Here is a 16,556-nt window from a genome sequence, read left to right as displayed (position 1 = left end):
TCAAGAAGCTTAGTCCTCCCTGGTGGTCGTGGTGTGCACACTCAGTAGGAACTGCAGAGACCTGCTGACAGTAACTGTGCTACAAACAGAAGCGCGGATGTTGTTCTGACGGCCTTAAGCACCTCAAGCTGAGCCAGCAGAAAGCGGAGTTAATACCAGTGCTGAGGCTCACACACCATGGCACTCGTCTGTCAGAGCTAACCCTGCCCCAACCCTGATTTTAATGACGTGTAGATATAACAGGAGAATAATCACAGCAAGAATAAAGGACGAAGCCGACCACCTGGGACCTTTGCCTATTTGCCCTCCGCAGCTTATAGAGAAGTATCAACAAGTTACCTCTTTGCTCACATAGAAGAGCCGGTGTCTCACGGGTCCGAGGAGAGGGGAGGATTTCCTTCTGGGAAGAGCAGCAGCAAAGATATGTGAATGTGTTCCAACAGTGAATGTGAACACTCTTTTATTAGGAAATTTTAGTAAATAATTACATAAAAGGAGAGCCGGTTGGCGTAATGGAAAGAACAGTAGTAGACTGAGACCAAAAGATCAGGTTTCTAGTCCTGCCTCTGCCATTGGCCGAGCCAAAAGCCAGTTCAACTCTTAAAACGGTGATCTTCTCATTTGCAGAATGCACTAGGGCTCTAGATCTTAATATTACTTCCAGTTCATGCTTGGGATTCTCTCTCTGCCCCTCCTTCGTGCTCACACGCTCACGTGCGAACGCCCCACCCTCTCTTTCTCAAAATAAATAAATATTTTTAAAAATATTCCTTCCGATGGCTCAGTCAGTTGAGCGTCCGACCGACTTCAGCTCAGGTCACGATCTTGTGGTTCGTGAGTTCAAGCCCCATGTCGTGCTCTGTGCTGACAGCTCAGAGCCTGGAGCCTGCTTCAGATTTCTGCGCCTCCCTCTCTCTCTGCCCCAACCCACTTGCATTCTGTCTCTGTCTCAAAAATAAATAAACATTAAAAAAATTTTTTTTAAATAAATGAAAATATTCCTTCCGGTTCCAATATTCTTCAACCAGGAATTTTTTCCCCACCAAGATTTATTTGTGGCCTACACCAAATAGTTGCTGATATCAATGGTTTTGAGAAGACAGCTAGCAAGGCATTTAGTTCTGTTTTCTGGGAACTTTGAACTCGTCTTCATTTTCACCAATTAATATGTAATTGAGGAGATACATAGCCTGTGAGGCAAATCTGCCAGATACACATAAACGAACGCATCCTCCTTCCCCATCAGCGGAACCAAAGGAGCACAGATCTTGGGGGCTTGGGTCCCCTTTCCTCCACAACTTACTTACTTTGGGAGTGGAGGGGCTCTCACAATGCAGCAGCTTGCTCCTGCTATCTGGCTGGGCTGGTGTCTCAGGACATTTTCGAGAGTGTGACACTGGAGTCCTCAGACCCTGATTGGGACTCATCGTGTCTGTTTCCTGAAATGTACCGACTTCATGAATGCTACTGAGGGAAGGTCTGGGGGGGGTACACTTTGCCTCTGTCTCCTGAACTTGAGACTTGTCTGGGGTTTGGCTCTGGGCCTCGCTGTTCTCTCGTGCTTCCTCCTGCCCTTCATGCTCACCCTCTTCTTCACAGTAGGAAAAGTTTAACTTCTGCTTCAGTTCCTTGTTAATACCTCCATCATCCATCTCAGCAGAGAGCTCTACGGCACAGGCAGGGAGGCCTATGAGAAGGGAGCACTAGGAGCTGCAAAAGCAAGGAGGAGAAAAATATGTAAGCTGGCAGACCTCCCAATTTTAGCCTGCCTTTCCTTCTGCCCACTAACAGCTACACAAAGGCACACCATTAGTTTGCTCCCTTAAGTACCACATATGTGTAAGGCCTCAGCTTATCCTTATTTCCATTCTGATTAAAGAAAGCACCAGTGTCTCTTAGAGCAATTAAGTCCAATTTATGTATAGAACCCCTTTGGATATCCCACATAGTCTCCCTGAACCCGTGTGCTACAAAACACTAGTGAGATAGTTGGATTCCTTTAATTTAGCACGGCTTTAAAAATACCCATTAGCCAATTCGGGAACAAGCTCATTATCGGAAAGAAATGATTTTCACTCTTTTCCACCTACCGTTTAGAAATATCATGCTCTCCTCTGTCCCCCACCCCCCACCCAGTGGCTAACAGCAGTTAATTAGAACTCAGCATCACCAGGATATCATAATCATCCTTAAATGGTCTCCTAACTTATCTTGGCTGGAGTTCATCTCCCTACCAGAGAGGTGCCTTAGATTTTTGCCAGGCACACCTGCCCTAATTCAGGCATCTCACATCCTCCACCTGCCCCCAGGTATTAGCAGTTAAAACTTTCAGGGAATAAGACAAATTTTTAAACTGACAAAAGAAAGCCTAGAAAGATCAGTGACACATAGAAGCAGGTATGTATCACTTGAAAATGGCAATTACTTTGCCCCCAAATACCTTATTTTTAAAAAAAAAAAAAAATTTTTTTTTTTTTACTCTTTAACCTACATCATTTAATTTCTTCCTCAGAGAGGCCCCCATGGGAAAAGTAAAAAAACTCTCTGAAGAAAAAAAAAGCCACCGATATCACTTTAAAGGAGAAACCGTGTGAAAGGCAATCCATGAAAAAAGAAAATGTTATACATGAGCCCTCCTGTGACTTCGGGAGACACTCTGAAAGTCCTGGACACGTGGAATTATCTACATGATAAATGTGGGCCCAAAGAGAGAGGTGCTGGGGATAGTTTGATCTCGACCAAAACAAATTTAATTTCTCTTCTCTTACAGTCTTTGGCTTCTCATTGCCCATCACCTCTCTTCCATTTCCTATCAATCCCTCCACACCTTTCTCCTCTCTGGGTCTTTCCCATTTCTGACCTGAACCCATGAGGGGTGTTAATCCAAGTGAAACTAACTGGGAGGATGTGAAAGTATTTTTCCAGCTAAAAGCTTTCTTCTGCTCCCGCTTTTTATAGGTGGGCACACCGTCCGATCCTTTGCCCTTCCCTAGCTCACAACCACCCATGCAAACCTTCCCAAATCAATCCACAGGGGAAATAGTATTGCCCATAGCATACAGAAGCTCACTGCTGCCCTTTCTCAGGTTTTCACCATCTCAGAGGGGTCAGAGACATTGAAGTCATCAACAGGGGAAGGAGGACTCAGGTTATAAGGAAATAAATAGCTATTAACTGAGATTTTGGGTTGAGGAGCAAGTTTCTTGTTCACAAATCGGCAGGTCGTGTGATACTATTCCTTCCCTATGGTCTTGATGTTGACCAGTATTCCCATCTCAGGCCTCGGCCGGTCATTCTTGCCTGTCCAGGCCAGCTGGAGGCTGGCTCTGCTCTGAAGCAGGATAAGGACTTGCCCAAAGCACTCTGAGCGTATCACAGGCCTGCAGGCAGGTCACCGGGCGGCTGTTTTATGGGGTGCTAACTAGACAGACCAAGTTGTACTTTACCATCACCACCTCCCCCTTTCCTCTTGGCCTTGCTAGAGTTCTCACCCTTATTTCTGACCACACTGTTTACCTGGGGAGGGAGCTGTGCCTTCGTGATGCTTTGGGCCCCATGTCATCAGCGGCGACTTTGTTAGAAACTTGTGCCATTCACCTGTCACTGTCATGTATTGTCCCTCGGGCAAATGATCGTGCTAAGGCTTGAGAATAAGAAAGGCATAATAACAAGTACAAAAAAGATGCTCCCAACTTGGAAAGTAGAACAATGAGAACTGGGCAGTTGCTGACCTTGGTGGCCCACAGCCTCACTATTTGGGGTGTTCTTACTCTTTGTTCTCAGTTTCTGCACTTTATAAAAAATCCCATCTTTGCCTCACTGCATGCTGATACCCTAGGCAGCTATCCCGGGCAAAGAACTTCACATCATGAGATGACGTGTCAAAAGGGGAACCCAGGTAATCTGTGGCAAGAAGGGAATGCCTGACACATAGTGGGTGTTCCTTAAATTGTTTTTGAGTAGACTTTGTACTTGGGAAAATAAATTAATGTATCTCAGTTTTCTTTAAAGTACTCAGTGTTTGGGGTGCCTAGGTGGCTCAGTTGGTTGAGTGTCTGACTCTCAATTTCGGCTCAGGTCACAATCTCAGGATTCGTGAGTTCAAACCCCATGTGGGGCTCTGTGCTGATGGTGCAGGGCCTGCTTTGAATTCTCTCTCTCTGCCCCTCCCCTGCAGTCTCTTGCACGCACACTTTCTGTCTGTCTTTAAAAATAAATGTATAAACTTAAATAAATAAATAGGGACTCCTGGGTGGCTCAGTCAGTTAAGTGTCCTATGTTGGCTCAGGTCATGATCTTGCTGTTTGTGAGCTTGAGCTCATTGGGCTCTCTGCTGTCAGCACAGAGCCCGGTTCAGATCCTCTGTCCCTCTCTGTCTCTCTCTGCCATCCCCAGCTTGCACTTGCTCCCTCCCTCTCTCTCTCAAAAATGAATAAACATTTTTTTAAAAAAAGGAGAAAACTATTAATAAATAAATAAATAACTCAGTGTTTTACTTTTTAGAAGTTTGAATATTTTTCTTACCGTACCAGGGGTTGCTGCGCTAGAGGAAAGCAGTGTTCCCAGGAATGAGATGTAAAAGGAAGGAGCCAGCTTTGCATCCCAGGGCTAAGATCCCTAAACCCTGTGCTTGGAAGAAGTTCTCTCTCCCACCGCTGAGTGACGAGAAAGCGTCTCGACCCAGAGCCCCACTCTGACCAAACCTTGGTGCTGAGGCGTTTGAAACACCACTGGTAAGAACAGAAGCAGGAAAGTCTGTCCATTCAGATCGGTTTAGAAGAGGTGGAAAATTGTATTCACCTTCGGGGTAGCCTGTTCCTTTGCAAAAGTAAAGCTAAGCCCACAGAAAATGAGATATTTGGGAGTCTATGGCTTCAAGGAAGGACATGCTGGCCTCATTGTTCCCTCAGGAGGGAGAATTGCAAACAATGCGTGAACAAGCCAAAGCGAAGCTCTCTAGCACATTATTTATTGAAGACTGAATTAAGACTGTGTCATTCCAGACTCTGAAAAATTACCAGTGTTGGGTTATGGTATATTTAATGAGACTGCCCCATTGGGAACCCTTGGGAGGTCTGGTTTCCCAAGCAAGAAAGGGACATTTTTGCCGTGAGGCTTTCTGGGAAGCTGGCAGGCTCCAGGACAGGAAGTGAACACCTGAGGAGGGCTAAGGCTGAAAGCAACTTTCCGGGGCTCCAGCCTGTTGGGCCTGGACTCTGAAGACTGGAGGCAAATCTGAGGGAACTCCAGGGTGATAGAGGGGAAAGTTGGCCTTCATCACCAGAACAGACCCTGTGAGGCAACAGTGCCACCATCAGCATGCTCAGACTAGGGCCTGTGGGCCTGTCGACTCAGGGAGGATTGCTCTTCCACTCGCTGAGGACACCAGCAGACTAAACGGTATCTCTAAGGTCCCTGCCCACTCCAGCCCCATGGTCTTCTTTGTCCTTATCTTGTTCAGTCTCTCATCACAACCGGAAGTGTTGCTTCATCCCTGAAGGGGAAAGTTTGCAGTAACTTAGAGAAAAGCAGAATCAGTTCATCATATGTCGTATATCATATGTCACCAGCTCCCAGGACAAATCTATCAGCAGCAGTGACAGGAGGTGCAGACTGGAGCAGCTGCCCTGGGTGGGGGCCCATTGCAGCATGAGGTCTCAGATGCTCCTGACTCCTCTAGCAGCCCAGGGCGGTCAGCAAGGCCAGGAGCCTTGAAGGGGGACCTTATCTTGACCTCGCAGTAAATCTAGTGATAATTAAATAAATCATAAATCATTAACAATACTTTATATTTCGCCACCACCAAATTTTGCATTTCAAAGTGCATATACAACTATACTAAGTAGCCTTGACTGCAGAACAGAATTCCAAGGGAAGATTGTGGGCTGAGTAAGATAAAGCCTAGAGGTCATTCTATTTTATTTTTTTATGTTTATTTCTTTATTTCGAGAGAGAGGGAGAGAGAGAGGCAGAGATAGAGGGAGAGAATCCCAAGCAGGCTCCATGCTGTCAGCACGGTGCCTGATGCAGGGCTTGAACTCATGAACCGCGAGATCATGACCTGAGCTAAAATCAAGAGTCAGATGCTCAACTGACTGAGCCACCCAGGTGGCCCATCCTGGAGCTCATTTTAAAGCCTCATTAATACTTTTCTTCTTGCTTAGCTTTTCCTTGCAGAAATGTCCAAGCAGGCCAAGAGTAGAGAAAATACAGTATCAGGAGCCTTGTTGTATCAGTAATGTAGCTTCAAACAGTCACACTCACACAGTCTTGCTTCATTTATATCTCCAATTGTCTTGGGGTGGTGGGTGGGAGTATTTTAAAGCAAATGACTGATAACATGTCCTTTCACTCATGAAGACTTTCGTGCCATTAGTAAAATCCTCAGATTAATCTATTCTCTTCAAATCGACTATAAATCTACCTGATGAATAAATCAGATTCTAACAAACTGCTTCTCTCACCAGAACTTGCCATTTGGTAAATAGAAGATGTCCGTCAAAATAACTGTTAGAGACACATGACTCACAAGACATGGGATTCTCCTTAGAACAAGCACAGATTGCTAACCTGACATCCCAACAACTTAGAGACCATTGGTGTGCTACCCATATTTTAAGGGGTAGATATTTTGAAACTACGGTATAGACTCAGTAGTCTGATCTCTTCCCTATTACCCACAGTTGGGAGAATTTATGTGGCCCTTGCCCATTCCCAGATTCTCCAAAGTTAGACCAGATGGGTTGTCTTTGTGACCTAGTCCAAGGCCATCCCTGCCACCACAGAGGTTAGATATCTGTGTCTCTCTGTTTCTCTCTCACGCACACACACTCACTCACTGCTTTACGGGAAGGAATTTGTAGGAACAGAAGAGAGCAGGATCTGCTGTGTCCGGGTCTTGACTTAGTATCTCTCTGCTCCCAGGACTGGGCTCAAGAAGTTGCTAGTAACTTGGTCAAACATTCCCAGCCCCTCTTCATGCTTCTGATCCAATTACAAGATCCCCACACTGAAGTTTTACCTTCTTAAAACAAAACAAAGCAAACGTTTAGTGATTTGGGGGAAGTGTGATCGGGAAGAATTAAAGCTCTTCCACAGAGGGTAACCCCCAGAAGCTGTAAACACGGAAACTGTCAGAAGTGGCAGCCTCTGAGTCAGGGAGAAGGGGTGCAGGAAGGTTGGGGGACAAGGAAATTGCTGTTCACTGTATGTGCCGTGTGTAATTTGATTTAATCAAATGGAGACCTGCTTATTAGAATGTTAAAATAATATCTAAAAATTTAAATGGGCGCCTGGGTGGCTCAGTCAATGAAGTGTCCCACTCTTGATTTCGGCTCAGGTCATGGTCCCAGGGTCTTGGGATTGAGCCCTGCATCAGGCTCCAACGCTGGGCATGGGGCCCACTTGGAATCCCCTCTCTCCCTCCCTCTCTGCCCTTCCCTCATTCGTGTACTCTCTCTAAAATAAATAAATAAATTAATTAATGAAATAAAATTTAAATGAAAATTATATATATATTTCAAACTGGTCGATAAAGTGCTTCAATCGCTCTGCCCACTCCTCTGCACCTCCTGACCTCTGAACTCCGCAGGTCCCTTGGCTCAGTCTCCCCTGCTTTTTTCTCTGTGCACATTCACTTGTCGGAATAGCGTGCAGCCCGCGGCCGTGAACCCTCTACAAGCCAGTGACCCCCAATGTATATCTGCATCACGACCTCTCTCCTGAACCTCCGCTCTGCAGTTCCCTAATCCAGCCTCCCTCTGGATGTCCAATAGGGCATCTCCGTCTTAACATGGCCAAACCCACACTCCCGACCTCTCCAACCAAACCTGCTCCTCCCACAGTTTTCTCCTTCCTCCGTAAATGGAAACACGCTGAGCATGCTCTCTCCGCACCCCTGCCTCCGGTCTAGGAGAAATCCCTGCAGTTCCCCTGGCCTCCTACTGGCACCCCCTGCTTTCCCGCTGGCCTCACTTCAGTCTGTTCTGCAACAGTAGCCAAGGGGTCCTCCTGAAAGGGTCGGTCCTGCACTCACATCCTCCAGGGCCTCCCATTTCACTGAGCATACAGAGTCAGCCCCTGCTCCGTGGCCCACGGGGCCAGAGGACCCTCCCCACAACCTGTCTGGCTCCAGACTCCTCACTGTTCCTCCAGACACCACAATCGTTCCCTGCGTGTCTCACTCAGCCCCTGGCTTCCTCTGGGGGTCTGCTCAAAGGTCATTTGTCAGAGAGGCTTCCTTGACAACCCACAGAGTTCCCACCATCTATTCTCTGACTTCTTAACCTGTCTCACGCTTCCTCACACTTACCACTACATCATATTTATACATTTAATGGTGCATTTTACTTTATTTTTAAAAAAATTTTTTTTAACGTTTTATTTATTTTTGAGACAGAGAGAGACAGAGCATGAACGGGGGAGCGGCAGAGAGAGAGGGAGACACAGAATCTGAAGCAGGCTCCAGGCTCTGAGCCATCAGCCCAGAGCCCGACGCGGGGCTCGAACTCACGGACGGCGAGATCGTGACCTGAGCTGAAGTCGGACGCTTAACCGACTGAGCCACCCAGGCGCCCCACTTTATTTTTTTTTAACGGTTCATTTTAAACATTGTGTCTCCCCATCCGACCCCCAATAGAATCTAAATTCCATCAGGACAGGGGCTTAACTCTCCCTTGATGCTCTGTTTTCATTACCGGGAAGAGGGTGTGGCGCACAGCAGATGCTCTGAATCAAGGTGCGGGCCCTGCATGCATCCGATGTATCCTCATGTGGGCGCTACTGCAGAATGAATACCTTTTAAGAGGTTTCAGATTTTAAGTTTCCTACTCCATTGCAAATTCCAGGGCCCTAAAAGGGAGGAATGTGTTGATTTTAAATAACTTAGTAATTTTGACTATCTATTCATTTTATTAATCCCTATAACCATTTCTGCCTCCACCTGAGCTCCGCCTGTGTGGTACATGATTTATTGTGCTTTCAGCTTGGGTCAAACCAACAAATGCCTGTAGCACAGGCGATCTGGAAGGAAACAGTGCAGGCAGGTCTGACGTATAGCTAATATAGTCTAATGTATACAGTAGATATTAAGAAGGCAGAAGTCTGGAACAGACCAGGTTCACCAGGATGCCTCTGGATGCCCCGAGCTCTGGGTCCTCAGGACAGATGGGACTTAAGTTCACAGGACAGAGAAGGGTACAGATATTCCTTAGGGCACAGGAAGATTATTTTTTTTCAAGCCCTTTATTCACAGTCTTAATTTTACCCTCTTACACCTCAGCTTGTCCCACAGTCTGGACTCTTGTATGGACCAGTAGTATCTGTCCTAGTCAACTAACTATGCAGTTTGGTCACGGAGGTAGTGTAACCTGTTCCTTACCTGGGAAAATAACAGTCAAAGAAATAGCTGAAGATTTTTTTAAAGGGTAGAGAACACTACCTCTCAAAAAAAATTAAAACTTATAAAACTTGTAAGAATAGTCACATCAGTGGTGAAGAATACATAAATTAGTAAACATCAGGAATTTAATATTGTAATTTCAAGGGGAATTATTAATCATAGGAATTGAAAGAATTATTCAATAAGTGGTGTAGCAATTATTAACTAGTCAATAAAAATTTTAGACTCTCACTTCATATCACGTATCAATATAAACATGGATTAGATTAAGAAATCAAAAGTCAACATAAGAAATCAACATATAAATAACTAAAAGAATAAAAGTGAATATTGAAAAAATTTCTGGGCGGGGACCAACTTTCTAAATGTCAAAGCAACATGAGAAATCACAAAAGAAGTGGGGGCGCCCGGGTGGCTCGGTCGGTTGAGCGTCCGACTTCGGCTCAGGTCATGATCTCATGGTTTGTGAGTTCGAACCCCACATTAGGCTCTGCACTGACAGTATAGAGCCTGCTTGGGATTCTCTCTCTCCCTCTCTCTTTGCCCCCCACCCTCTCAAAATAAATAAACTTTTTAAAATGCCATGTTCATCTGACAAGTTGGCAAAAAGTACTTTAAACGGCAATATCTAATTGCGACAAAATGAAATGGATGTCCTTGCATACCCATGAATCAACAATTTGGCAGTATTATCGAGAACCTTAAAAACACAAATACATTTTAACCCAATATTGCTGCCTCTGGAAATCTGTCATACATAAGTCAACAACCCGAAAAGCTGATTGTATCTGCCCTGTCACCCCTCCTTCTATATTTCATCTCTTGCCTGATAGCTGCCTTCCCTGCCAGGCTATAAGCCTGGTGAGAAGCGATATCTGCCTTCTTCCTGGCTGCCCCATCACTGTATGCAGGGCTCGGCATATAATAGGTAGTGTTACTTCAGTGAAATTTGGCCAACACTTTAGGCACAATGAAAGGGGGAAGGGCTTGAGTGTCCAACAAGGAGAAAATGGTTAAATAAATTTTCAAACATACATACAATGGGAACCATTAAAATGATGCATACAAAAAGTTGCTAAAAGGATAGGAAAATGTTCCCGGTCTGATGTTAAGGAAAAAAAATACAAAATTTATGTATGGTACGATTTCAACATAAACATGGAAAACTTTTCATTATATCATGTATTTTAAGATACAGCATTATTTTTACATGCCACTAAGAATTTTAAAATGCCCCAGGTGAGGAGTCGAGCATTTTACCCCATATACACCTGTGGCAAATAAACCTTCCACATGGACAGGGCCAGGTAGGGAAACTTGTCTCTATCATTGGCTGGAGGGAAGAAAAACATGTCGCCCAAGAATTTGCACTATCAGCCGGTGTTTGCACTAGCTTGCGTTTTGAATTCACACTACCAGCACGGTCCAAAGAACCTCAAGCACAGGACTTAACTCAAAGTACTCTCTGGTTGGCTGTGCCTGCAGAAGGCCGGCAAAAGTAAACACAAATCTCCTCGGTGAGAACTCTATCTCCGTGGGGCTGGCAGCAATCAGGAGTCACCATAGCAATGCTAGCAAGTGAGACGCTGCACCAGAGAACTAGAGAAAAAGATAAGCAAAATCTTAACAGTGGCCAACCCAGTGGTGAGATTATAGATCAAAATCACTTTTATATACTACATTTTATATACATTACGTGTTTTATATCTTATATAATGTAGATATGTTCAGTATTTGGGAAAATAAAATAATTTTATTTTAAAATTGAGATATATGGCATTCTAGGGGAACTCATTTTAAAATATAATATCATCCAGGGCGCCTGGGTGGCTCAGTTGGTTGAACATCCCACTTTGGCTCAGGTCATGATCTCGCGGTTCCTGAATTCGAGCCCCGAGTCGGGCTCTGCACTGACAGCTTGCTCAGAACCTGGAGTCTGCTTCGGATTGTGTGTCTCTTTCTCTCTCGGCCCCTCCTCTGCTTGCTCGCGAGCTCTGTCTCTCAAAAATAAATAAATGTAAAAAAAAATCTTTTTAAAATATAACATCATCCTAGGGTCCCTGAATCTGACTGCCCTTCATTTCTTCTTGCCCTTCACACTCCTTTCCCACCAGAGCTATTCTAATAGCTAAATTTAATTAGTTTCTTTTCCTATCATTTCGTGAAATTCAGTAGATACAGAGAAGATAAATCTGATGGTCAGATGTAGAGCCCTTTCAGACTGTGAATGTGTTAAGAGGTCTGTCATCACCATCATTAACATTTTTGAGCACGTGTTAAGTGCAAGATGCTAGTTAAGCCTGGCAGGAGGAGCCAGTTGTACGGAGGTGTTAAGTCTCTACTTTTATTCATCTGCTTAGTTGACAAATGCTTCTTGTGCACCTGTTATGCAGGGCACTAGGAATCTGCAGATAGACATGGTGGCTGGTGAGCTAGGACACATACGTTAATAAGTGTGGGAAAGGCTCTAGGTTTAAGGTTTGGACATTTTAGTCTTTTGTTTATATAGCAAATTATATATAGCATATATATCTGAATATATATAGGATGGAGATTATGAGTTTATTTCCTGGCACATTCACAACTTTTGGTACTTACACAACTTGAAGGTACTAAACTAGGGGGTTCTGGGTGGGGTTCACACAAAAGATCAGGAAAAAGAAGTCCCTTAGGGGAGAAAGAGAAAAGTCAGAACCAAAGCTGATGGCTTTGGAAATTGAGGATTTTCTATGAACCCCCTGTTTTATATTTAGAAATAATATTTTGAATGCCCCAACCCTTGGGTATATCTGGTGGCTAAGTAATCAGAGGAGGTGGGAATAAGAAGTAGCCGTTAAAATAAGAAAGAATGAGGAGAGGAGAGAGACCTGTTCAGACATGACTCCTCCAAGGTTCGAGGAGTCCCAGCAGTTTGCCTGCTCTCGGAAGGATCTGGTGGATTTATGCACCGGGTGTCACTCAGGCAGTGCCGAAGAAGAAGCCTATCCTATGTGCCAGAGATACAATGAAGACACGATTTAACCCCTCTTCCTAAGGAGATAATAAATGACTGCCCGGGGCTGCTGTTTCCAAGCCAAAATCCATGACATAACCATAATCTATTTATGCGGCATTTAGCCTACAGAAGGGGGACTGCTTTCATCGTTTGGCTCAACCTCCCCTTCCCGGGCCCAAGGGCAAGTAAATGACCATCCACCACCTTCTCTGGAGGCTTAGTCACTGAAATGGATGAGCCCCAGGCAGGGTCCAGGGAAGGGCGGGGCCAGGCAACAGCCGACTGGGTTCTGCACGCAAAACTACCTCAGGCAGCACACCCAAGCCCACAGCTCCAGGAGGCCAGGCCACATCCAAAGCCCAAACAACCCCGGGGCGGCCAAGGCTCCCTCTCCCGCTTCACTTCCCAGCCCAGCGCAGGCTTCAGCCACACTTCCAGGATTATGTAACACATTTCTGTCATGGTCCATATGACCAGTGAGATTACAAAAAGAATGATGGCGTATAAGAATTCACGGTGGTACAGTTATCCGACGGACTCCCAGGTGAGAAGGCACCTCACCCCAGCACAGGTGGACGGATCCAGGTGGATGCGCGTCCATGCCGCCAGACGTTTCCCGTGCACCGGCACACACATGCACCCGCGAATCCCAGCCAGGCACGCAGTTGGGCGAAGCCGGTGGGGAGGACGCCTTCTCCGGCTGGATCGGAGCGCCGGCCCCGGCGGGAGGGCGGCGGGAGGGCGGCGGCGGCGGCGGCGGCGGGCGGGGCGGCGCGGGGCAGGTGCGGCCTCGGGCGGTGCGGCGGCCCGGCCCGGCCCGGCGAGGGGAGTTCCCGCAGCCCGCCCCTGCGCCCGCCCCTCGCCGCCCGCGGCTCCTCCTCGCTTCGCCATGGTGGAGCGGGGAGACGCGGCGCCGCTGCTGCGCTGGGCCGAGGGCCCCGCCGTCTCCCCGCCGCAGGCCCCGGAGCCGCAGGCCGGAGGCCGGGGCTGGGGCAGCGGCGGGGGCGGCCGGCCGGCCGCGGAGCCGGCCAGGAGGCGGGGGCCCGAGGAGCTGGGCGCCTCCGAGGTGCTGCTGCAGCCCGGGCGCCTGGAGCTGGGCGACGTGGAGGAGGACCAGGTGGTGGCCGTGTTCGTGGTCACCTTCGACCCCCGCTCGGGTGAGAGCCGCCGCTCCGGGGGCCGGGAGAGGGTCGCGCACCCCGGGGCTTTGGGGGCGGCGGGGGAGGGGCTCGCTGCGCGCGCACCCTCACCCACACACCTGCACCCCCCACCCCGCCGCCCCGCTCGCTCGGAGCGGCCAGAGTGCCCCCGCGAGGTCCGGGCGCGGGACGCGGGGCTTTGTTCGCGGAGCCCCCCCGACCCCCTTCTCCTTCCCGTCCCGCGCGGCCTCCCGGCAGATCCGCGGTCCGCGCCCGGGTCCCCACAGCCCTGTTTGCACTTCTCCAGTGCTGCAGGATCCCGTCGGCGGCCGCGGCGCGCTGCCTTTTGTTTTCTGGCTCTGCTGAAAGGTGTTTTTTGTTTTTTTTTTTAATTTTTTTCCCCATCAAGAGGAGAAATGCCCCCCAGGTGAACTCCTGAAACAGATTGTACTGAACTTCCAGGTTTTCTGCTTCCCCGCCCTCGCTCCCCGTCACTCCCGGCACGGTAACTTTCCAAGCGGCCAAGTTCACTTGCTCTGGCAGCATCATTTTGAGGAATTAGTGTCGGGAGCATTAAGGGATAGGACTGAGGGATTAAACTGGAGGCGGATTAAAGGAGAAGCCTCCTCAGGTAGACTCTTGATGGTTTGTATGGAGAATTAAAGGGTTATCTAAAATAATCTTGAGCCTAATTAACCAGGAAGGAAGTGTCCAAGTGAGTGGTGAAAGACTTCGTGGGGGTTCAAAAGTGAGTAAATACACTCTCTGGGAAAGCCTCAGGTGGTTGCTGCGGGGCCTCAAGCCGGAGCTCATCAGCTCTCAGCATTGAAGGAAGGAGTGCCTATTCCTGGTTCTGGGGTTTTAGGAAACCCAGATATTTCTGACCCTAACTCCCCGAGGGGAGTCCTGGAATGAAGAGTGCCTGGTAGTGAATGGAAATAACTTCTTCGTGATCCTCCAGGGAGGAGCTGTAGAACTCATTCACAAGAACCTGATGGGTGGCCGTGGGGTGGGAGGAGAAAGGCCTGGGATCTTCAGGTGGCAGAAGATAGTGTCCAGGCCGGGTAACTGACCTAGGGTCCGGGATGATAAAGCAGCAAGATGCAGGAAGAAATAGCACAGAATAGAAAAATAGTTGGTGGATGGACTAGGCCTTTCAGCCTCCTGTCTATTCCTTGGCCCTTATCCCAGTGGCTTTCAAACTTTTTTGATTGTGTGTGACCCACTGTTGGAAGTAAATTTGACTTCACGACCACTACACTCACAGGCATACAAATGAAACTGAAACCAGTTTCATGAAATAGTACTAACCCCTTCTACATGTGGTGCATACTGGTATTCTCCTTTTTCTTTTTTAACACCTGCTGGTTGACTCGTATGGTTGGGACTCCTAGATACCAGTGATTTCAGAAGCTACTGTTTCTGACCAAAAGCAGTCTTTATTGGTAAATAAAAACGGATACTTTGTAACTAATAATATTCCTTATCCCCTATCCCATCATCTACAGGTAAATGGACGCAGGCATGGGACTGTGGGAAATGCTGAAGGCTAGCTAGAAGAAACGGCAAGAGAGCACTGACAGGGTCCGATTCCGCAGCGGTATAGCACTGGCAGTAGAGTCTAGGGAGGGGAAAGAGAAAAGAAAAGCCCTACACTAACCACAGATGCAGTTGATGACATTAAAAAGCACTACAGAGCTGGGACCCTCCCCCTGCCTTATCAGTCCCAGCTGTGACATCATTTGGATGGGTATATGTATATGGAATATACATACAAGGGGGTATTATGTAATGTTTTCAAATTAAGGTTAGTGTGGACAGAAGGGATTGTAACTGGTCCTTGGACTCTTTGTGCAGGCGTTTTACTATCATGGTGTTTCATGTAGTTTGTAATCCTCTATTTTGATCATCGTTCATACCCAGTTTATACATGAGCAAGCAGACCAAGGGTGATTAAGTAATTTAGAGACATTAACTAGCCAATACATACTTGACTCTTAAGTTCAGTTGTCTAATGTATACCACACTGTGTGAACCTCTGCCCCCCCAACTTTTCATCTTTACTGTGTCCAGAGGGTGGAGAGGAAGGGAAGGAGTGGGAGAGAGGACAGGGGAAGAGAGAGAGAATGTGTGTTTAGCTTTGGTTGCTTTTGGTTTTTGTTTTTTCTGAAAGCTGCTGTTCCCTGCCCATAAACCTACCTCTCCTTTGTCACCTATCCCAGTCCAACAAGTCTCTTTGCATCTTGTAAAAATACTCTGGAAAAAAAAAATACTCTGGTAGTACCTCTATAAAGTGAAAGTAATATGGTGCATCTCCTAATGTAGAAGTTGGAATGAATGAATGCTGAGGTTCCTGGATCCTCAAAGGTTAGCACTAGGGCTCAGAGCTCCTGCTGTGTCCCTTATCTGGCGGTCGAGGCAGTCACTGTCCGGAGAGGTGAGATGCCAGTTCTCAGTTCCCCAGTGAGCTGGAGACATCACAGGACCAGACCATGTTTCCTGGTTCAGTTCCGTGTCCTCACTCTGCTACTGAGGCTGATCTGCTATGTGTTACTCTTTAATCTTGGTCCATGTTTTTCAGTTGGGTTAGAGCACAATGCTAGTAACCTTGGTCCACCAAGACTTTTGCCTTCCTTAGCCTTTGATACCAAAAATAGTAAAGCAATTACTGGCTTCTTTATAAAAATCAGAACATATCACAGAGCTTCTCACGTGGGAGAGATTGGAGTTTTTTCTCTTGCCTGCCTGCCTACCCACTCCCCCGTGTTTCTTCCACCTGTGTTCTGTTTCGTTCCCTAGGAGCCCCTCCCTTCTACCCTGACCTACCCAGTCATTTACTGCCCAGCCCATGGCTGTTTCATTCAGCTTCCCATCTGGTGGAAGTAACTGTTGGCACGCGTGCACACGAGAGGGCGAGAGAGAAGATGTGGGAGGAGAGAAATCCACGGCTGTGGTGCACCTTGCGGCGGGGGGTGGGGGGGGCGGAGAAGGTTGTGAGTGGCCTGTGGTGAAAGCGGATGTA

The 16,556-nt window shown here is 47.3% G+C and overlaps 2 protein-coding genes across 4 annotated transcripts in view; one reads left to right on the top strand and one right to left on the bottom strand.

Annotated features, from left to right (window-relative positions):
• Positions 1-1,652, bottom strand: part of WEE2 (WEE2 oocyte meiosis inhibiting kinase) — a 28,816-nt gene extending 27,164 nt beyond the window's left edge. The window contains exon 1 of the mRNA XM_060633299.3: positions 1,308-1,652. Coding sequence (XP_060489282.3) covers positions 1,308-1,652 — 345 coding nt within the window. The remainder of the gene's footprint in view (positions 1-1,307) is intronic.
• An 11,459-nt stretch (positions 1,653-13,111) lies between these two features.
• Positions 13,112-16,556, top strand: part of DENND11 (DENN domain containing 11) — a 53,372-nt gene continuing 49,927 nt past the window's right edge. Inside the window, exon 1 of one of the 3 annotated variants that reach the window (XM_060633298.3) lies at positions 13,112-13,552. In XM_060633298.3, coding sequence (XP_060489281.1) covers positions 13,285-13,552 — 268 coding nt within the window. In that variant the 5' untranslated portion in view covers positions 13,112-13,284. The remainder of the gene's footprint in view (positions 13,553-16,556) is intronic. The other 2 variants (XM_060633297.3, XM_078438532.2) reach the window with 2 other exon arrangements.

Source organism: Panthera onca, chromosome A2 (genome assembly GCF_046562875.1).
Source record: "Panthera onca isolate mPanOnc1 chromosome A2, mPanOnc1 haplotype 2, whole genome shotgun sequence".
Classification (NCBI taxonomy): Eukaryota; Metazoa; Chordata; class Mammalia; order Carnivora; family Felidae; genus Panthera; species Panthera onca.
This window is presented reverse-complemented; position numbering and strand designations above follow the sequence as displayed.